Genomic DNA, 23,737 nt, shown 5'->3' with positions numbered 1-23,737 from the left:
ATCAGATTAATTCACAGACGCTACAAAACAAATGTAGTATTACTTTGTGTCGACAAACAAACATATAGGGCATAGTTGGTTTAAATTTCATAGCAATGAATATATTTTAGCAAAACATACCTTTCTCTCTTGATCCGTGTAGATTCAACGTCATGTTAAGCGTGTCAGAACTACTCGAAATCACAAATATCAGTCATTATCCATTAACAAGATCGAGAAACTGACGTTAGTCAGTAAGACGGAAAGAAATGACCGTTAATTTTTGAATGACTGAAGCTACGCGACTCATAGAAAGCGCGCGCTAGAAGAGATGCGCGGGAAAGATCCAATAAAACTAATAAAATTTTCACGATTATTTACCCAATATAGAGCTTGCTTAAACATTGTTAGTCAGTCAACCATAAAAAAACGCTAGAAAAAGAACAGGACTGTGTTATAAATGGGAGTTTATTTGTTTTGACTAATTATCCAACGCTGCTTTTACACTAACTCCAGCAACTAGACCATTTTGAGGGATGTGATCAAACACAATGGTCCCAACCTATTTCCTGTTTTACATTTTTAATTTCTATAGCTTCCGAGAATCCAAAAAGAGCCACATATTGATAAATAATGTTATGACAGCTGTCTTAAGTTATGATTGAATTGCTTCTTGTTAGTTATTAAAGTTTGACAAGCAGGAATTTTAAAGGGGGAGGGGGGATTATAACTTATAATAATTATAAGTTTATGTACATATAATTATTAATCACCTGTTTCTAAATGGTCCGTCTCTGGAAGTGAGGGGGACATATCCACCTCGTCCACCCCAGTTGCTATGCCCCTAGTCTATATAGTTTATAGTTATGAAAAGTTAGTTATGGAAATCTGTACTTTTGGGAAGGTTGTTCTTAGGTTGTAAAATCAGGAGACGATCTGTATAGATAATTCATTAAAAAAAATGCATTGGAAGCTATGGGGACATTATATTAAAGTTGCAAATAAATAAAAATAATAGTTATGTGGTAATTTAAAATTTTCATTGCACAAAATTGTAGCATGCTCATTAGTTAGCCTTCACATTTAACTATAATTAAGCTACAGCATATTTCAGATATTCATAATATGAAATATGCTGGTGACACGGTGGTTAGCATTGTGGCCTTACAGCAAAAAGGTCGCTGGTTCAAGTCCCGGCTGGGCCAGTTGGCGTTTGGAGTTTGCATGTTCTTCCCGTGTTGGCGTGGGTTTCACCCACAGTCCAAACACATGTGCTGCAGGTGAACTACATAAACAATATTGGCCGTAGTGTGTAAATGAGTGTGTATGGGTGTTTCCCAGTACTGGGTTGCAGCTGGAAGGGCATCCGCTGTGTAAAACATATGCTGGAATAGTTGGTGGTTCATTCCATTGTGGCAACCCCTGATGAATAAAGGGACTAAGCCGAAGGAAAATGAATGAATGCATGAATGAAATATGCGATATGTATAAACAGACAAATAAGCACGCAAATTGTTTACATTTTTTTTATTAGCTGAACAATGAAGTTCCACACAGAGACTAAGAATCCAATGCTGGTACGATAAATATCAGACTTCTATTTACAGTTCAAAACAGCTACAAATACTCTGTAGAAAATGACAACACAATCGGAAAACAAATGTACAGCTCTGAGATACAGCCGTCATATACATGGAAATGCTAAAAATAATAGCAGTGTGCAGTGATGGAAGACAAACATCTGGAGCTCAATCTAGACTAGATTTGTGCAAAAACAATGAAAACAAGATGACACAATCGTTTATCTGTGGTACAGTTACAAGCGCTTGGACCCAAAGGTCATCATGTGACCACAATGGAAACAGTTTGTACAGGCGAGGCTGCTGTGAAAACTCTGCTGGATTCGTTTAAATGTGGCGTAACGCATGTACTTCGGCTGTCCGCGATTCCACTTTAAGGTCCATTCACAGCGAATTAAAATATAAACTGACCAAAAAAAGCGGCGACCAATAAAACTTGAGCTTTGGTTCACATGTTCATGGAGTACACATATTAATACAAATATCGAAAAAAGTGGCTTTTTTCGTTCAGCCTGATAAACATTCGTATCTTTGTAAGTTTAGCATCTTAAGTACAGTATTTACGGATTTTTAAAATCAGCATTTGGGATTATAAAAGTGTAAACCATACTTAATTTAATTTATATTACATTTAAATTACGTTTAACACCAAAGTTTAACAATCGTTTTAATATTCTGTTAATAAAACATCGGTTTTTTATTTAGCCTGACGAATATTCGTTTTGCTGTAATAGACAGACAATTCTCTTGGCATTCGGTGTGGAGGGACTTTTAATTAAATAGTTGTAGTTTAATGTCATAAAGACATATGTACATCAGATTTTTAAAAATAAATATATTTGTTGGTTAAGTTCTTAAAATTCGTTTTATAAACATTAAAATTGTTTAGACGCAATCTGGACGAGTCGTGTTTAACTGTTTAACACGCAAAGGGAAGTTATAACACATTTAGCGAATCCATCGGTGGGTGGGGCTTAGGTAGAGAAGGCCACACCCTCTGCATCTTCCCGCCTCTTCTGAAACAGGAGTTAATTACGTTAAGTGAAGTTCAATTTTAAATTACCAATATCCTCACAGTTTTCATTTTCTGCAAACCTCGTTGTCTTGCTGCTGCGCTTTCAGTGCCGAGGAGGAGGGGCCATTGTCACCACGGCAACAGTTGTGCTCAGCCTCCCCTTCTTTTTTTCCAGTCCCGCCCACATTCGGCCAACTCACACGCCCTAAATTAAGTCAATGTTAAAATTTGTTCGCAAACCATTTAAGTTAGCTAATGTAGTTCTGCGCAAAAAAAAATTTAAATTAACCTGGTTGTTGTGGAACGGCAAATTCGTGGTTGTGGTCCGTCAGTTCACTCTGAGTGGCGTACGGCGATGGGCGGTGGCCTGCAAGAAAAAAAAACATGCAATTTTGTGGACAGTACTTTAACAATAACTATATTAGCATCCAGACCAGTGGACGATAACTAAAATTATAACTATATTAGCATCCACACCAACTGATGAGAACTAAAATTATAACTTTATTAGCATCCACACCAGCGGATGATTTCTAAAATATAAATTTATTAGTATACACACCAGCAGATGATAGCTAAAATTATAAATATATTAGTATTCACACCAGCGGATGATAGCTAAAATTTTAAATACATTAGCATCCACACCAGTGCACGATAACTAAAATTATAACTACATTAGAATCCACATCAGCAGACGCCAAGTAAAATTATACCTAAATTAGAATCCACATAAGCAAACAATAACTAAAATTATAACTATATTAGCATCGATATCGGTGGACGGTAACGAAAATTATAAGTTTATTAGCATCCAACAGCGGACGATAACTAAAATGATAAATATATTAGCATACACCAGTGGGCGATAACTAAAATTATAACTACATTAGCATCCACCGGCAGACGATAACTAAAATTATAACTATATTAGCATCGATACCAGTGGATAGAAACTAAAATATAACTATATTGGCATCCACCAGCAGACGATAACTAAAATGATAATCATATTAGCATCCACAACAGCGGACGAGAACCATAATGATAACTATATATGCATGTTTATAAGAATCCTAGTAGACGATAGCTATAATGACAACTGCATTAGCATCCAGACCAATGGATGATAACTAAAACAATAACGATGTTAGATAACAATAACTATAATGATAAATATATTAGCATCTACACCAGTGCACAATAACTTTATTAGCATCCGCACCAGTGCGCAATAACTAAAACGATAGCTATACTAGCATCTACAACAACAGACATTTTTTGCACATCATAGATTTTTAAGGTTAAAGTTATCGTGATCAAGCTAAGGATTTATTAGCAATCTCACTGAGTGAGTGTCGGTGTCGATGTTTGGCTCCGCTTGGTCCCGGTTGCTCTCTCCTGACCCCTGCTGGACACACAGAGAATTACAGATCACTGCTTTCCTTCCAATGCAATGAACTGATTTTAAGATCCAGCTTTAAATACTCACTATAAGACGATGCGTCGTTTCGTGTCTTCCGGCGTGTTGGGGGCGCCATTGCTCCACGGTTTACATTTGCTGCTGCGTCTTCTATGTGGTTGGATGGAACAGTGGCAAGCAGACCTGAAGAGTGAATAAGAAAACAACTTTAAGATGAAGTATATTAGCATACACACTAGTGGACGATAAATATAACGATAACTACATTATCACCTACAACAATGGATAATAATGATAGCTATATTAGTATCCACACCAGTGGAAGATGATAATAATGATAGCTTTATTAGCATCCACACCAGTAGACGATAACTAAAAAGATAACTATATTAGCATCCCAACCACTGGACAATAACTATAATGAAAACCGCATTAGCATCCACACCAACAGATGATAAATAGTATGATAACTATAGTAGCATCTACAACAGCGGACGATAACTAAAGGAAAAACTATAATAGCGTCTACTATCTTAGCATCCACACGGTAAGTAAAACAATAAATATATAAGCGTCTATTATATTAGCATTCATATCAGCGAACGATAGCTAAAACAATAACTATATTAGCGTTTACACCAACAGACAATAAATATAACGATATTAACATCCCCAACAGTCATCGATAACTTAAATGATAACTAAATTAGCGACTACACCAACAGAAAATAAATATAATAATAACGATATTAGCATCCTCACCCGTCATTGATAACTAAAATGATAACTATATTCGCAACTACACCAACAGACAATAAATATAACGATAATGATATTAGCATCCTCACCAGTCGTCAATAACTAAAATGATACCTATATTGGTGTCTACATCAACAGACAATAAATATATTGATAATTAGCATCCTCACCAGACGTCGATAACTCAAATGATAACTATATTAACGTCAAAACCAACCGACAATAAATATAATAATAACGATATAAGCACCCTCACCAGTCGTCGATAACTAAAATGATAACTATATTAGTGACTACACCAACGGACAATAAATATAACGATAACGATATTAACATCCTCACCATTCAACAATAACTAAAATGAATACTATATTAGCGTCTACAGCAACAGACAATAAAACAATAACGATATTGGCATCCTCACCATTCAACGATAACTAAAATGATAACTGTATTAGCGTCTCCACCAACAGACAATAAATATAACAATAACGATATTAGCATCCTCACCAGTCGTCGATAACTAAAATAACTATATTAGCGACTACACCAACAGACAATAAATATAACGATAACGATATTAGCATCCTCTACAGCCGTCGATAACTCAAATGATAACTATACTAGCATCTACACCAACAGACAATTAATATAACGATAACGATGGAAGCATCTTCACCAGTTGTCGAAAAATAAAATGATAACTATATTAGTATCAATAACTACCTTAGCTTTAAGACTAACAGACATTAACGATAACTATACTAGTGTTCTTTATCATTTGATTTACGCTGGCAACAGTTTTACGTCTGTCATTTTAGATGTTTGTTTACGTTTTTTACAACTATATATTTCTCGCCATGTTGAATTTAATGGATTTGCGCTTATTTTAGCAACAATAGCTACAATATTCCAATTTGCGTCCCTATCCCAATCTCAAACACTTTTTCTCTCTATCCAACTTCCTCTCCAGCTACTGCCATATCCTAATAAAAAATATTGTATTTAATTAAATTGCGCTCTTACTGAGTCCGCGGTATCTTGACAGCTGCTGGTAGATCTGCCGCATCCGCTCGATGTTTAGCCGACTGGCCTCCGCGTGGTTCACCATGGGTTTGGGATAGTCCACACCGATCACGCATTTAGCAGCTAGCTGCACGTCGTGCGGGGCGTTCCAGGGGTCATAAATGTACTTGGCTGGAAAATCTCGTAGGACAGGTAAGTAACGTCTGGAATCAGAGGGAGAGATTAAACCGCAGCGCCTCATCACAACCTCCACAAAACCAGACCACAACCTCACACCGCAGCAGGGCATCATGGGAGACCCAGCCACGATCCGAGGCGAACACACAAAAACATTATTGATGTTGCTAATTATTAGCTATATTATTGGTACTTCCTTCAATGGAGTTCACACTGAGGTTTACAGAGCCCTTAACGCAGGGGTGTCCAAACTCGGTCCTGGAGGGTCGGTGTCCTGCAGATTTTTGCACGAACTTGCCTTAACACACCTGCAAAGATGCTTCTAGAGAGCCTAGTAAGAGCTTGATTAGCTAGCCCAGGTGTTTCTGATTGGGGTTGGAACTAAACTTTGCAGGACACCAGCCCTCTAGGACCGAGTTTGGACACCCCTGCCCTAAAGAAACGTGGTGGTCGTGGACAAAATTTGCGTTCCCTTGCAAAATTACAAACATTTCCTGTTCAATTTACGTCTTCAGACTTTTTAAAGACCTTTTTTAAAGAACTACTAATAAAAATTTAAGAAAAAAAATTTATATACCTCAACATGTTGAGACGGCGCCACTAACTGGTCACTGCATGCATTGCGGAATTCAAAAGCACAAGTCATAATTTTGCACACTGGTTGTAGTGGCTTCCTGATGCGTACATTACAGGACTTCACATGATAATACACTCAACCGGCCACTTTATTAGGTACACCTGTCCAACAGCTCGTTAACGGAAATTTCTAATCAGCCAATCACATGGCAGCAACACATTTAGGCTTGTAGACTTGGGCAAGACGATCTGCTTCAGCTCAGAGCGAGCATCAGAATGGGGAAGAAAGAGGATTTAGGTGACTTTAAACATGGCATGGTTGTTACTGCCAGATGGGCTGCACTGGGTTGTGCGTGAAAAACCCAGTAGATCAGCAGTTTCTGAAAAACCATCTCTAGGGTTTACAGAGAATGCTCCGAAATGGATCAAATATGTAGCAAGCAGCAGTTCTGTGGGTGCAAATGCCTTGTTGATGCTAGAGGAGAATGTCCAGACTGGTTCGAACCATCGTGTCAACGCCACAGCCTACCTGAGTATTGCTGCTGACCATGTCCATCCCTTTATGAGCACAGTGTCTCCATCTTCTGATGGCTACTTCCAGCAGGATAACGCAGCATGTCATAAAGCTCAATCATCTCAGACTGGTTTCTTGAACATGACGATGAGTTCACTGTCCTCAAATGGCCTCCACAGTCACCAGAGCTCAATCCAATAGAGCAGCTTTGGGATGTGGTGGAACGGGAGTTTAATAAAGTGGCCGGTCAGTGTACATACACAGTGCTTCCCACAGATGTAAGAAAATAGAGAAATCTCCCACATCCCACAGCAATGCAGCTTATTATCAATGGTAAACGCTGAAGGCACCAATAATGACAGCGATGATCCTCCACAGGAATTGGGCTTCACTTAAAAATGAAACGATTAAATCACATTAGAATAATGATCGTGTTCATTTAAGACCTGTTCAGTTCGGCCAAAACTAAATCAGCTTACTCACCATTCACTCTGCCTCAAGTGTTTTTAAACATTTATGTGTTTCTTTCCTCTGTTGAACACTACGGACGATATTTTGAAGAAAGCTTCAACCCGTAACCTCTGACTTCCATAGTAGGAAATACAAAATACTGTGGAGGTCAACAGCTGCAGGTTTCAAGCTTTATTAAAAAAATCTTCTAAACAGAAGAAAGAAACTCAAGGCAGTAAAGGGGAGAGTAAATAATGAGAGTTTTGAGGGTGAACTTAAACTGAAAAGCAGTTCAAACCTTTAAGAGCCTCAGAAACCCCGCTCTTGCAGTGGTTGAGTGCTCTGTATGTCCACTATAATGCAATATAATTGCATTAATAACAGATTTTGAAAGGGAAAGCAGTTGTCATTTCAAGGTCAAATGTAAAAACTCTGAAAAATATGTCTAGTTTCCCTCAACACCACGTCTCTTTAGGGTCTCAGCAGAGTTCAGCGTGTGGAAGTGTGTATTGCGGTGTGGACGCTCACCTGATGAAGTCTCCGTTGGGGTCGATGCGGCGTCCGAACCCCACAGGACAGTAACAGTGGAAGAACTGCTGGAAGAACGAGCTGCAGGAGTGGCAGAGCCAGCTGCCCGCGTTCACACTCCAGTCCGCATCCAGCAGCAGCTCCTCGAACACCTGGAAAACACCTTCCCATCAGGCTCTGGGCTGCAGACTCACACGGTTGCTGCAATGCTTGAACGTTTCTAGTCCAAATATCTACAAATTCTTAAATCAATTATTATTTTCTAGACAAGTTAAACATACAGTCTTGTATTCAGAAATAATGAGTCGAAATGAACCGAGTTCTTCCTTAAAAGAAGCACAATAATCTGCCAATGGGGGAAGAGAAATAACCTGGTTTTAGTCTGAACTAATATCTAGAATTATTATTATAATAAGTGCATCTAAAATTATTGGTTTCGGCGAAGAATTTGAATTTCGGTTGCTAAAAAGGAATTAATTTAATCTCTTTACAATAGTAATATTGCACATATCATTATCGCAATAGAAAAGTATAAATAATTTTTTTTTCCATTATTGCGATCCTTTACAATACTTTTATGTTTTTATAATATTAATAATAAACTATTTTCCATTCTTCATTTTCACCCAAGTACATCTAGAATTTTCGTTTTTGGCCAAGAATATGCATCTCTAAAAAATATGAATTTATTATATAAAAAACTATAGGAATTTATTGCCCAAAATTGCATATGCTATTATCGCGATAACAATACATCACTGTTATTATTATCATTATTATTATTATTATTATTATTAAATAATTATTTTTTGCTTTCAGTTTTCATCCGAGTGCCTCAAGAATTGTCAGTTTTAGCCAGAATGTGCTTCTCAAAAAGCCAAAATATTATTTATTGCTAAATATTGCGTATACCATTATCGCAATATTTTAAGTGTTTATTATTATTCTTATTATTAAATAATTATATTCTGTTCTCAGTGTTTGGTCAAGTGCATCAAGAATTTTCAGTTTTAATTCAGAATGTATGTCTCTAAAAAAGAAAAAAATATTCCACAATATTGCATATACTACTATCGCAATAACGATACTTAGAATTTTTATTATTATTATTTTTATTATTGAATAATATCCTAGCACATGATTTTCATTCGAGTGCATCAAGGATTTTCAAAATTATTAATGCACAATATTGCATATACCATTATCACGATAACGATACTTATCGTTTTTATTATTTTTATTATTAATACATGTTACCATTCTCCGTTCTCACCCAAGTGCACCTAGAATTTTCATTTTTTGCCAATAATGTGCATCTTAAAAAAAAATAATAATAATTGCACAATATTGCATATACCATTATTGCAATAAAAATATTTTTAGCATTTATTATTATTATTATTATTATTAATATTATTGGTAAACAATTAGATTGGGTTCTCAGTTTTTGATCAAGTGGATCAAGAATTTTCAGTTTTATCCCAGAATGCGCGTTTCTAAAAAAGACAAAAAATATTCCACAATATTGCATATACCACTATCGCAATAACAATACTTTTTTATTATTAAATAATATTTTTTTGTTCTCGCTTTTTGTCTAAGTGCATCAAGAATTTCTGTTTTTGGCCCAGAATAAGCATCTTTAAAAAATAAATAAACAAATAAATAATTATTGCGCAAAATCACATACACCATTATTGCGATAACAATATTTTCATTATTTTTATTATTATTATTATAAACATTAAATAATTATTTTTCGTTCTCAATTTCAACCAAGTGCATCAAGAATTTTCAGTTTTAGCCTGATTGTGCATCTCAAAAAACTAAACAAATAGAATTTATTGTACAATATTGCAAATACCATTATCGCGATAACAATACTTTTATAGTTTTTACGATCATTATTAATAAATGCTTCCATTCTCCATTTTTACCCAAGTGCATCTAGAATTCATTTTTTTAATTCTAGGACATCTTTTAAAAATATATGTAAATATATTGCACAATATTGCATATACCATTATCCCAAAATGTATATTTTTATTGTTATCGTTATTATTATTTTTAAACAATTATTTTTCGACTAAGTGCATCTAGATTTTGTGCACCTCTCGCTCTAAAAAAGGGATTGATTGAACAATACTGAATACGCCATTATTGCGATAATGCTACTTTTATCGTTTATTATTATCATTATTAATAATATTAATAATAATAATAATAAATATTTTTCGTTTTTAGTTTTCAGCCAAGTACATCTAGATTTTTTTGCACCAGAATGTGCATCGTTCCAAATAAATACACAAATAAATACACATAAAAATGCGCAATATTGCATATACTATTATCACCATAATGATACTTTTTCGATATATTAGTGTGTGCCTCACCTTCATGCCCTCCTCCCAGCTGATCCACAGGTCTCCGCGCGTCAGGAAACAGGCCACAGCGTGACGCGCCAGATGATGGATCCATCCCTCCTGACGTAGCTGCATCATGATGGCGTCGATCCAGGGGAAACCCGTCTTAGCCTCCGCCCACTTCGCTAGCGCCTCCGCGTTCCTGTCCCACGGGATGCGGATGCAGATGGGGTTTCCCTCCATGCGGTCGAAGCGTGGGTTGTTGGTCGCGGCCGTGTAGAAAAACTCCCGCCATAAGATCTTATCGTACAGAGAGATGGACGGGTTCATGTTCTTCTTCACCTGCGCAAAAAACACAGCACGGCATCATGGGTACATAGCAAATCTGGTATGCGTTACAATACAAGAAAATAAACGATATAGGAATGATTTTCCAGCAGTGCCGCACCTTCTTGTAGAGCTGAGTGAGTTTACAGTAGAACAGGCGGCAGGACAGGCAGCCGAAGCGAAGGTACGGACTCAAACCTAGCGGACTAGCCATTAGCGGACTAGCGTTCATCTTCGGTCGCTCAAAGTTCTCCTGCCACGCCTGAAAAAACAATGCTAATGTTAGCATACCTCACAGAGCTGTAAACGTGTATTGAACCCATGTGTTAGCATAAAGGACTGCTGTATATGCATGTTAGCATGTGTTTCGTAATACCACAGTAGAGTCCGGTCCGAGGTGCCGCTCCATTCGCTTCAGAGCTTCTGATTCTCCACCGGGCCAAACAGCCGGAGCCAAACCCTCAGTGTCGAACCCTGAACACAAACGCTCCTATTATTTACTGCTGAGATAGTATCCTCAATTTTTAAAATACTCATTTAACATATGTAGCGTCAATAAAATTACATGTTTTAGATTTTAAATGAACTATGTATAATTGTCGGTTGCTAGGGTGTTGCTATGTGGTTGTTAAAGACGTTATTCTGTGCTGTAAATTGTAAAAACGATTAAATTTTTATGTTCTTGAAGGTTCATTATTAATAAAAGGTGAATTATTATTTGATTAACTCTTAATTATTTTAATATTAGATTATATTATAAAGTCTTTCTTTCGATTGAAGTCTAAATTAGGTACACTGTCATAAGTAACACACAATAAAGTATTTATTGTACTAATAAATTACGACAAATTTTTATAAGACAATTCATATTTAATGTAAAATCTCATTTTAAAGTTAAATATTTTAAGTGAGTTCTGTTGCAAATAAGTGAGATTTTTAGAAAAAAAAGTTATAATTTCGAAAAATGCAATTAATGTTATTAATATTTTTGAATAAATTATTATCATTGTAACATTTTTTAATTATGTGGTGATGACACAAATTATGTTTTTTTTTTAAATAATTATTATAAATAATTAAATAATTATAGATTATATCACATTGTAATTTTTAACGCGTTATTAAATTGCATACTACTACATAAACAGATTATAGCTACGCCGTCTGATCTGTGGTTATTAACGTTAATTATCTCCCTCCAGCAGGGGGACGCTGTATTTGTTGCAGAGATTTTCACTGATGGGCATCACGCATTTTATTTGTAATGATTATTTATTTCACTCTCAAAACTACAAACTAAGGATAAATTACATTTCAAATTCATATTCATAAATGCATCAAGGCGGTACAAATTTTTTTAAATTAGAGAATATAATCACGTAATTTTTTACACGTTATTAATTGTATAATACTATATAAACAGATTCTAGATACGTCATCTGATCTGTGGTTAAAAACGTAAATTATAACACTTCGGTATTAGTCTAAAGTTTAGACATTATCTGTAACAATCAAATAAATTGATAAAATAGAGTAGACGTTTTACAGAGCTTCTCTAGCAGAGGGACGCCGTATTTGTCGCAGTGGTTTTTGCTAACAGATGTCACACATTTTATTTGAAATAAATATTTATCTCACTCTCAAAACTAAAAACTAAAATAAATTACATTTTGAATTCATATTCGTGGTTTAAATTGTATCAAGACGACACGATTTAAAAAAAAAGAGAGATTATAATCACAATGTAATTTTGAACACGTTATTAAATTGTTTACTACTATATAAACAGATTATAGCTACGCCGTCTGATCTGTGGTTATAAACGTATATTATAACCCTTCGTTATTAGCCTAAAATCTAGACATCATCTTTGACATTATATTTAAATAAGTTAAGAGTAAAAAAAAAAAAAAGAGTAAATGTGTTACCGAGCTACTCCAGCAGGGGGACGCTGTATTTGTCGTAGATAGGCATCAGACATTTTATTTCTAATAATTATTTATCTCACTCTCAAAAACAAAAAAATATTTACATTTCAGATTCATATTCGCATTTAAACTGTGTGTGTTATATTATAGAAAACAGATTATAGCTATGCCGTCTGATCTGTGGTTAGAAACGTTAATTATAACTCTTCGCTATTAGCATAAAAGTAAACATCAGCTGTAAATAAATGTATAAATGTATTACCTAGTTCCTCCAGCAGGGGGACGCCGTATTTGTCGCGGTGGTTTTCGCTGATGGGCGTCACACATTTTCCCATCATGCCTCTGTCTGGCGAGGCGAGGGGCGGGTCGGGCGGCTCCATGCTGCTCACTAGTGTCTGGAAGCGTTTGTACGTTAGCGGAGATTGACCGCCGTTCAGCTCGATGATCCTGAGTGAAGATGAATCACATGAATCAGACTCAAACGATTCAGTGCTCAAATGAGTCAAATGTATGATTCAATTCTGGTGTTCTGACCTGTCGAGATCGTAGAGCGTGTGAGAGATCTTCACGATCACCTCCACTCCTGCTTCACACGCTAGTTTCTTTATCGCCGCGTCTCGCTCCTTCCCGAACGGCTCCGAGTCGAACTCGAATGTCAATCGAGAAACCTTCCATTCCTGACACAACAGATTATTTTATAGCTTCTGCTTTCAGTCACTGTGTTGTGTTTGTTCTTTATTCTATTTCAGTTCAACTTTAAGTAATGATAATTGAAATATCAATTTAAAAACTATAGACGAAAACTTAACATTAACATTCGATTCAGTTAATTGACTCTTTTAGTTATGCGAGTTGACTCTTTCAGATCAATAAATCAACTTATTTGATTCAGTAATTTGAGTCACAACTGATTCAGTTGGTCAAGTCATAACCATGTATCAATGATTCATATGTATCCACTACAAAAGTAAACTTTAAGAAATGACAAATTTGTAATGAAATATCTATATATAAACTATATAGACAAGACATTTAAAAATGACAGAAACAATAATATTCGATTCAGTTAGTTGATTCACTTCGGTACGGAAATTGACTCTGTGAGTTGATTCTTGCAAATCAACAAATCAACTTATTTGATTCAGTGATTTGAGTCACAATTGATTCAGTGTGTCTGCTCATAATGATTCATTTGTATACTTTCAAAACCTAGGCAACTCATTTGATTCAATGCAGAATTACTAACATTTTAACACTTTTATTGTAGCTGTGTTTAAATTTAAACAATTGCTGTGTCATAAGAGACCATTAATCTCATAGGAATTGATGAAAATTATTTTATGATTGCAGTCAAAATAAATATATAAAAATATTTAGACCAAAAAAATACAAGAGGCAAAAAACTAAATTTGATTCAGTTAGTCGATTCACTTGATTCAGTGAACTGACTCTTTAAATTCAATGACTGTTTAGAATTAATAAATCAATTAATTTGATTCAGCAAGATGAGTCACAACTGATTCAATGAGTCAATTCATAATACCAAATCAAGGATTCATTTGTTTCCACTCAAAAGGGAGTCAACTCATTTGATTCGATTCCGAATAACTAACATTTAATTTACAGTAATACAGGAATTATTTCACTGTCATAAAGAGATTATAAATCTCATAGGAATCGATGACAATTCTTTCATGGTTGTAGTCACAACAATTATATTAAAACTATTTAGACAAAAAATTCAAATGGCAATAACAACACAATTACTAAAACTAAATTTGATTCAGTCAGTCGATTCACTTGATTCAGTCGACCGACTCTTTAAATTCAGTGAGTCTTTATAATTAATAAATCAACGAATTTGATTCAGCGGGTTGAGTCACAACTGATTCAGTGAGTCAACTCATAATACTAACTCATTGATTCATTTGTTTCCACTCAAAAAGGAGTGAACTCCTTTGGATCAACCTGGAATAACAAACATTTTAGCGCAATAATTATTTCCCTGTAAACAGTAAAATAAAACTGTGTTAAAATTTAAAATGCTTTTAAAGTCTAAGCTGTATCAAAAAAAAAAAAATACATATATATATATATAAAATACAAGCCAAAAAAGACAAAAACATTAAAATTAGTAAAAGCAAATTTGATTCAGTAAGTTGACTCACTTCATTTAGTAAACTGACTCTTTTAAATCTGTGAGTTGACTCTTTTCTTCTCCTTTGATTCAGCGAGTTAAGTCACAACATTAATACTGAATCAATGTAGATCAATGATTCATTTGTACTGAGTCGACTCATTTGACTCAATTCAGAAGTTTTTTTTAAATGAAATCTAACATATACACATGTATATAAATATACACAATTCGTTCATTTATATATAAGAGATTCATTCAAAATGACTGACTCATACGAAGTCTTTATGAACTGATCTCTGAATCACTGACTCAAACATCACTTTTTGTTTTGTTTTCAGCAAAGTGAGCGACACACTCAGCAAATCAATCACTGCATCATCAGAGGTCATAAACGTCACATAAGTCTGACCTTGAAGAGTCGTGGGAAGATGTCAGCCGGCTGACCGCGAATCACGAACAGGCATGAGTTTAGTTTACGAAGACTAGCGTCCAGATCCTCCAAACTCTGAAGGAGAAACCTGAGACACACACAAGAAAAACAGGAAAAGATCACATAAGCTGAGCTGTAACCAGCTCTAGAGAGTAAAGTCAGTGCGAGTTATGTGGTTTAGCTTCCTCTCAGATGTATATATACATATATATAAATGTGTGTCTGATGCTGTGTTCACATCAGACGCGGAACGCGCTTGTAAATCGTGCTATTCGCGCGTAAATAGCCGGGTGAACATTTGAGTTAACTCGCTTTGTTCGCGCGTCAAATTCACTTCAGAACAGACGCGGATTTGGGCGGGGAAAATAACAGTGTTTATGTGCTTTAGGAAGGCTGAAAAACAGTATTGATACGTTTGGAGCCGTGTCTGAGTCCACTAGAGCCTTTCAGAGATGCAGCCAGCTCTGTGAGCTCATAAACTCCTCCGGACACTGGATGATGGAGGCTCTCAGCGGCCCTTCTGACGGAGCCGAGCCCAGTTTGATGAACTGTTGTCGGTGTAGACAGGAGGAGTTCCCCCGGGACACCAACAACCAACAATGCAAACGCGCGAATAGACATTCTGCGGCACGATATGCGCGAATGAGGCGGTGCAAATGACGTGATCGATGGCGTCATTCACACGTATCGTGCCGCAGGATGTCTATTCGCATGTGACTGGATGGAAGTGCTGCTTTATTCGCTAACGTCATTCATTCATTCATTTTCAGCTTAGTCCCTTTATTAATCTGGGGTTTCCACAGCGGATTGAACCGCCAACTTATCTAGCATGTTTTTTACACAGCCGATGCCCCTCCAGCTGCAACCCAGTACTGGGAATATTCCCTAACGTTTTATACAATATCGCAGTTTTGCGCATAAAGCTAATAGACATCTTCGGATGAAAACGTGCGAGACAGATGGTCAGATCAGACGGTCTACTGTAGATAAGTTTACTCAGCTGACCTACTCACATCATTTAATCACAACACACACGGCTCAGACGGCTGACCGCTGTGCTTCACACACACACACACACACGCTGAACAAATCACAGCACACACACTCGTCTGTGTCTCTCAGCCAAGTTAAAGGGCACCTATTATGCAGAGCTGACTTTTATGTGTGGTTTAACCCCAGTAGTGTGTCAGCAGTGTGTGAATATCTCCAGCCTCTAATGCTCAACATGAATGTAGTGTGTTTATTATAATCAGACTTGATGAAGGAACTCTTTGATTGGCATTCTCCCTTTATACATGTCATCAGAAGGGAAAGCCCCGCCCACTAGTGCCCATCTCTCCATCTCATTAGCATGTCCAGCAGCCCTGAGTGAGAAGCAGCCGTCTGTCCGTTAGCCATTAGAGTGTTTAAGCTGCTGAAGATGATGTCAGCATAGACTCAGAGGATTATAGATGTGGAGTTTTAGATGAACAGCGACAGGAGTGACATAGACTGACACAAGCATCAACACACACTCACACTGAAGCGCACCTGACCAGCACTCACAACACACACACTGATGATTTACACCTGTCGCTACGCTGACACGCAGGCATCTGTAGCTCCGCCCTCTTCTGAAAAAGAATATGATCTCATTTGCATTTAAAGCGACAGTCACCAAACGCCACAATTAGGATAAAAAAGGGTCAGTTTCAGACAGCTGGAGAACAATATCTGTGTGTTATTCTCAGCTCAAACTCACACACACACACACACACACACTCTAGAGACAGCAGAGACAGTTTACATCTTTAAAAAGGGGCGGAATAGGTCTCATTTAAGGTTTCAGAATAAAATGAGTTGTTCACTTGTGTTTGTCTTTTGTTTTTGTGATCATGCAGAAACTTGAAAAATGAATATTCATATTTATGGTCTAATATATTGGCTATCAGTTATCAGTAGGCTCACACAGAATCTGCCTTCTCTTTTTCATTCATTCATTCATTCATTCATTCCTCTCTCTCTTTCATTCAGATCTCTCTCTCTCTCTCTCTCTCTCTCTGGGGAGAAGAAAGATCTGCTGTGATTAAGATCTCTCTCCTCTCTCTCTCTCTCTCTACACACACACACACACACACACTCTCTCTCTCTCTCTCTCTCTCAGACAGGCGTGTGCTGTAAATATCACTGTGCTCGTGACGGCGCTGCAGCAAAAGTGGGTCATTGCCGTGGAAACCAGTTATGAACGTCAAATCTGTGTGTGTGACGTAAACACTTAATTTACCACAGTAAATCATCAAAATAACACTTAATAAACATTCACCACAGTATATCACAGAAAACATTCACTTTACCACAGTAAATCCTCAAAAACACTCACTAAACACTCACTTTACCACAGTAAACCATCAAAAACACTCACTTTACCACAGTAAATAACAGAAAACACTCACTAAACACTCACTTTACCACAGTAAACCATCAAAAACACTCACTTTACCACAGTAAATAACAGAAAACACTCACTAAACACTCACTTTACCACAGTAAACCATCAAAAACACTCCCTTTACCACAGTAAACCATCAAAAACACTCACTTTACCACAGTAAATAACAGAAAACACTCACTTTACCACAGTAAATAACAGAAAACACTCACTAAACACTCCCTTTACCACAGTAAATCCTTAAAAACATTCACTAAACACTCCCTTTACCACAGTAAATAACAGAAAACACTCACTAAACACTCCCTTTACCACAGTAAATCCTTAAAAACATTCACTAAACACTCCCTTTACCACAGTAAATAACAGAAAACACTCACTAAACACTCCCTTTACCACAGTAAATCCTTAAAAACATTCACTAAACACTCCCTTTACCACAGTAAATAACAGAAAACACTCACTAAACACTCACTTTACCACAGTAAACCATCAAAAACACTCCCTTTACCACAGTAAAACCTCAAAAACACTCACTTTATCACAGTAAATCACCATAAACACTCTCTTTATCACAGTAAATCATCATAAACACTTACTAAACACTCCCTTTACCACAGTAAATAACAGAAAACACTCACTAAACACTCACTTTACCACAGTAAACCATCAAAAACACTCACTTTACCACAGTAAATAACAGAAAACACTCCCTTTACCACAGTAAACCATCAAAAACACTCACTTTACCACAGTAAATAACAGAAAACACTCACTAAACACTCACTTTACCACAGTAAACCATCAAAAACACTCACTTTACCACAGTAAATAACAGAAAACACTCACTTTACCACAGTAAATAACAGAAAACACTCACTAAACACTCACTTTACCACAGTAAATCCTTAAAAACATTCACTAAACACTCCCTTTACCACAGTAAATAACAGAAAACACTCACTAAACACTCCCTTTACCACAGTAAACCATCAAAAACACTCACTTTACCACAGTAAATAACAGAAAACACTCACTAAACACTCACTTTACCACAGTAAACCATCAAAAACACTCACTTTACCACAGTAAATAACAGAAAACACTCACTTTACCACAGTAAAACCTCAAAAACACTCACTTTATCACAGTAAATCACCATAAACACTCTCTTTATCACAGTAAATCATCAAAAACACTCACTAAACACTCACTTTACCACAGTAAATAACAGAAAACACTCACTAAACACTCACTTTACCACAGTAAACCATCAAAAACACTCACTTTATCACAGTAAATCACCATAAACTCTCTTTATCACAGTAAATCATCAAAAACACTCACTAAACACTCACTTTACCACAGTAAATAACAGAAAACACTCACTTTACCACAGTAAAACCTCAAAAACACTCACTTTACCACAGTAAATCACCATAAACACTCACTTTACCAAAGTAAATCACCATAAACACTCATTTTACAACAGTAAATCGCCATAAACACTCACTTTACCACATTAAATAATTAAAAACAAACACTAAACACTCACTTTACCACAGTAAATTATCAAACACCCGCTTTACCACAGTAAATCATCAAAAACACTCAATTTACCACAGTAAATCATCGAAAACACTCGCTTTACCACAGTAAAACCTCAAAAACACTCACTAAACACTCACTTTACCAGAGTAAATCATCAAAAACACTTGCTTTACCCTGGTAAATCATCAAAATAACATTCCATAAACCTGAGCATGATCCCATAGGACAAACTCACAATCAAAATGAACACTCTGAAAAGCTGCTCTGCTCATTATAAATGATTAAATCTCAGTAATATCAAACACATTTTTAACAGGAGTTTGGGTGTCATTCTTTACAGAGCCTCCAGGAGGCGCACTTGCACAAACAAACGCAAATAAATAATAAAAGCAAGATAAAAGTGCAGTCTGACAATGGAAGATATATTATTATAATACTTTATCATTTGTTAATGTTACATTCACAGGCTTATTAACGATAAATTATTAATAAATCTAATATTTTAGCAGTGTATTAAAACAGCCTTTAATATTTAAAAATTAAATTTAACATATTATTAATACAATATCTCAGTGGTTTATTATGCTTTAGATGTAATATTATTTTTATTATTTTATATATTTATAATTAAAATATTATTTTTTAAATATTCTAAATAATTGAATACAACATTTTAAATAAATCAAATTTACTAAAATATACCTAAAGGCTATTTTAATTTATAGTATTAATATTTTTTTTTTTTACAATTTATAAACGTTTTATACTTCAATGCTTTTTGAATGAGATTTTGTGATATTACTGATATATATTTAATAAAGTATTTGAATATATTGTTATGTTTTATTTATTTAATGTTTTGCATTTTCTATATTTTATTCTTAACTATATATATATATATATATATATATATATATATATATGAGCGATAAATCATCATATATCACATAAAGTGTGTTCTGAGTGTGTGTGTGTGTGTGTGTGTGTGTGTGTGTGTGTGTGTGTGTGTGTGTGTGTGTGTGTTTTACTCACCTCCAGCGGTTGACGCCCAGGTTGGAGGCCCCAGCGAACCAGGGGTCCAGAAAGTAAACGCAGCGCAGTGTGTCGGCCCCATTCAGAGCCTCCAGCAGCGCAGGGTTATCATGCAGACGCAGACCCTTCCGGAACCAGTGCACCGAGTTCACCGACATCACCCACAGCTGACCAACACAACACACAATCATTCCAACATACACTTAATATCATTGTGTTAATTACGTGTTGATAACCACAGTACTACACTAATAACACAAAACTGGTGTGTTTTATCAGCATGTTAGCATTGATTAGCCTGTTGCTGACATGTTTATAACACAAATTGCTAACGAGAATTAACATTTGGCTAACATGTTAAGATTTTAACCATAGGTCACATGTTGTATGCTTGAATTAGCATGTTGCTAACTAATTTCTAGCGTTTAATGTTATTACTTTATTAAGAAGTTTATATGTAACATGTAAACAAAATGTTTTAACATGGCTAACATTTTAACACTACGCTAACATGAATTAGCAAGATGCTAGCATGGTTTGATCATTTTTAGGACTTGGCGAACATGTTTTACCATTATGTCAACATCTCGTATTTGTATTAGCTAACATGCTTCTAGAATTTTTAGCATGTTGATAACATATTTCTGACATGCACTGTGCTAGCCTGATTATCATGTTGTATCATTATCATCTAACATTCTAAGACATTAACCATGGGTGTTGTGTTGCTAGCTTGAATTAGCATGTTGCTAACCCATTTCTAATCTTTAACATATGGCTTAAAATGTTCTTACTATATTTAGCAGTACATATTAAACATGTGAACACAATAGTTTGAACATTGCTAACATTTTAGCACTATGCTAGCATGAAATATCACGTTGCAAACATGTTTTGTGCATTTTTAAGATTTGGCGAACATATTTTAACTCTATGTCAACATGACTTAGTATTTTGCTAACATGCTACAATAATTTGAACATCGATAGCATGTTTCTGACATTTTTAACACTGTGCTAACCCGATTAGCATGTTGTTCAACATGTTTATTACACATTTTTAAACATTGTTACCATCTACCTAAAATTCTCAGACATTGACTATGTTACATATTGTTAATTGGCAACCCCTTGCTAACCTGTTGCTAACTCATTTCGAACATTTAACATATAACTAATATGAGTCAACATGTTTTACTATGATTACTCCAACTATATTTAGCAGTCTGCTAGCGTGTTCTTAACATGCTTAACATGTTAAATTGGCAGCATGTATTGAGCATTTTAGGACTTCGCAAACATGTCTTAACGTTATGTTAAAAAGAAAAAGAATTTATAGCATTTTGTTCCACTATGCTAGCTTGATTAGCACGTTGCTAACATGTTTATAACACATTTTTACACATTTTTAGCATTAAAATTTGCCTAACATTCTAAGACATTAGCTGAAACCGCATACTTCCATACTATACAGTACGGTTAAATCAGTATGCGAGCCGAGTAGTATGTCTGAATTCATAGAATTTGAAAATCAGTATGTCAGAAGTACTCGGATGACTTACTACTTCCGGTGAGATTCTGGAGTGTGCATCCCATGCACACTGCGCTATCCCATGATGCCCCGCGAGCGAATTCATGAATGGGAGTAACGCGACGCAATTGACGCAGGTAGGTCACGTGACCATGACAAAATGGCGGACGTAGTACATCCGAATTACATTCATACTTTTCACATTCATACTGTATAAAACGTACTTTTCTAAAGGCCAAATAGTACGTTTACATTCAAATACGTTTCGGATGCAGCCACTAACAATGAGTTACATGTTGCTAGCTTAAACTAGCATGTTGTTAACTCATTTCCAATTTCTAACATGGGTCAACATGTTTGGGTCAACACATCAGCTACTCATTTTACATATGGCCAGCAAGTTTTACTCGGTTTACTATATTTACCAGGCTGCTAGTACATAGTTCCAAAGTTTAACACGTCAGTAGCATGACTTAAACTTGGCTAAGATTTTACACCGTTCTAGTATCAAATAAAAAGTTGCTAACATGTTCCAAGCATTTTTAATTTTTGCTAAACATGTTTAACATGAATTAGTATCTTATTAATATGCTTCATAGAATGTTTTGGACGTTGCTAAAATGTGTAATTAGCACATGACGGACATTTTTTAGATTGTGTAAATTTAGTAAAACTTTATCAATTAAAAACAGTTTGAATTAAATTTGAACACAGTAAATACAAATTCATTCATTCATTTCTTTTCAGCGTATTCCCTTTATTAATCAGGGACTGCCACAGCGGAATGTACCGCCAACTTATCCAGCATATGTTTTGCGCAGCGGATGCCCTTACAGTTTAAATGACAAATTACTATTTGTAATTGAATGTGTTCATATCAGGTTATATTATATTATTGTACAGCTATATCAATTAATTATAATAATGCTTATCAAACAACAATACTGACATTATAAAGTGCATAAAGTGTTTAAAAATTATCAATAATAATTAATGTTCATGAATTTTCTAAGTTTTTGCTTTACAGTAAGTTTACTTTGTATATAGTTAACCATGCAAAAATTTTACATTTTTGTAATTTATTTTATTGTTATTTATTATTATATTATATATATATATTATATCTTACGTTGTTTTGCGTTAAAATATATAAAAAAAAACACTAAATAACTGAAAAAATAAAATACGTTTTTCACCTCAAATTAATTTTTATGTAACAAAATGCCATGACATACATAAAGCAGCTCGACTCTTTAAAGAGTTTATTTTTTATTTTAATAATACTGGTAAATACATTTAATATCCATAACGCGCATTATCATCACTGAATTACAGTTGTTCAGGTCGTTTTATAACGTTTAATAACCTGACCCTCAATCCTAGAACTGGGTCATTCCAGAAAGTCTCACTTACGTCACAAAATACCACATAAACACAAGCAAAAGAGCAAAAGTTTGATCATATTTCAGATATAAACAAAACTGCGCACTTTTTAAATACATGGATCATGAGTTCGCTATTTACATAATCTTTATCTCCAGTTTATACGTCATTAACGCATCAAATAACATAAGTTTGAGAAATCTGCACTCACCCAAGCTGTCAATAATGCAGAGAAATGATTTTATCTGAGTCCCAGAGATAAAATCATGTCAGAGTTTCTGAAGAACCTGCGCAGCACAGTTCACCTCAGTCCAATAAAGTCCAGATACACAAAACCGGGCCAAAACAGCATGTTTCATAACGAGTAAGAACACTGCGCATGCGCCAGAACCAAACCGCATAGACTATAACAGTCTAGATCTCTCTATATATTCAAACATGTTCAAATTTAAGGCTTATAAATGCAAACACACAACTGGAAGTCTAAGAATATCTATGTTTAAAATCCAACAAGATGGAAAAGATTACAAGATGTTAAATTAACTCCGCGCGTTTAAATCGTCACATCTACATCTATAACTGTACATCTATTCAGTCT

The 23,737-nt window shown here is 35.4% G+C and overlaps 2 protein-coding genes across 17 annotated transcripts in view; both read right to left on the bottom strand.

The window, feature by feature from the left end:
* dennd2db (DENN/MADD domain containing 2Db) overlaps positions 1-311 on the bottom strand; it is a 46,091-nt gene extending 45,780 nt beyond the window's left edge. The window contains exon 1 of the mRNA XM_073936463.1: positions 121-311. The gene's annotated coding sequence lies outside the window, so the exon portion shown is untranslated. The remainder of the gene's footprint in view (positions 1-120) is intronic.
* Positions 312-1,491: 1,180 nt separating this feature from the next.
* Positions 1,492-23,468, bottom strand: cry3b (cryptochrome circadian regulator 3b). Of its 16 annotated transcripts, none has more exons than XR_012397507.1 (16): positions 23,351-23,468; positions 20,227-20,393; positions 15,195-15,303; positions 13,180-13,322; positions 12,908-13,092; positions 11,094-11,191; positions 10,839-10,979; positions 10,421-10,732; positions 6,898-8,179; positions 6,373-6,837; positions 5,783-6,217; positions 4,067-4,180; positions 3,923-3,982; positions 2,864-2,941; positions 2,655-2,779; positions 1,492-2,575 (listed from the first exon to the last, which is right to left on the bottom strand). XR_012397507.1 is itself a non-coding variant. In XM_009295768.4 (15 exons), the coding sequence occupies exons 2-15, from the start codon at positions 20,382-20,384 to the stop codon at positions 2,534-2,536; spliced, it is 1,923 nt and encodes a 640-aa protein (XP_009294043.3). In that variant the 5' UTR covers positions 20,385-20,393; positions 23,351-23,468; the 3' UTR covers positions 1,492-2,533.
* Between the last annotated feature and the right edge of the window lie 269 nt (positions 23,469-23,737).

The sequence above is a fragment of the Danio rerio genome, chromosome 22 (assembly GCF_049306965.1).
Source record: "Danio rerio strain Tuebingen ecotype United States chromosome 22, GRCz12tu, whole genome shotgun sequence".
Classification (NCBI taxonomy): Eukaryota; Metazoa; Chordata; class Actinopteri; order Cypriniformes; family Danionidae; genus Danio; species Danio rerio.
Note: the sequence above shows the minus strand (reverse complement) of the source record. Positions and strands in the feature narration are given on the sequence as shown.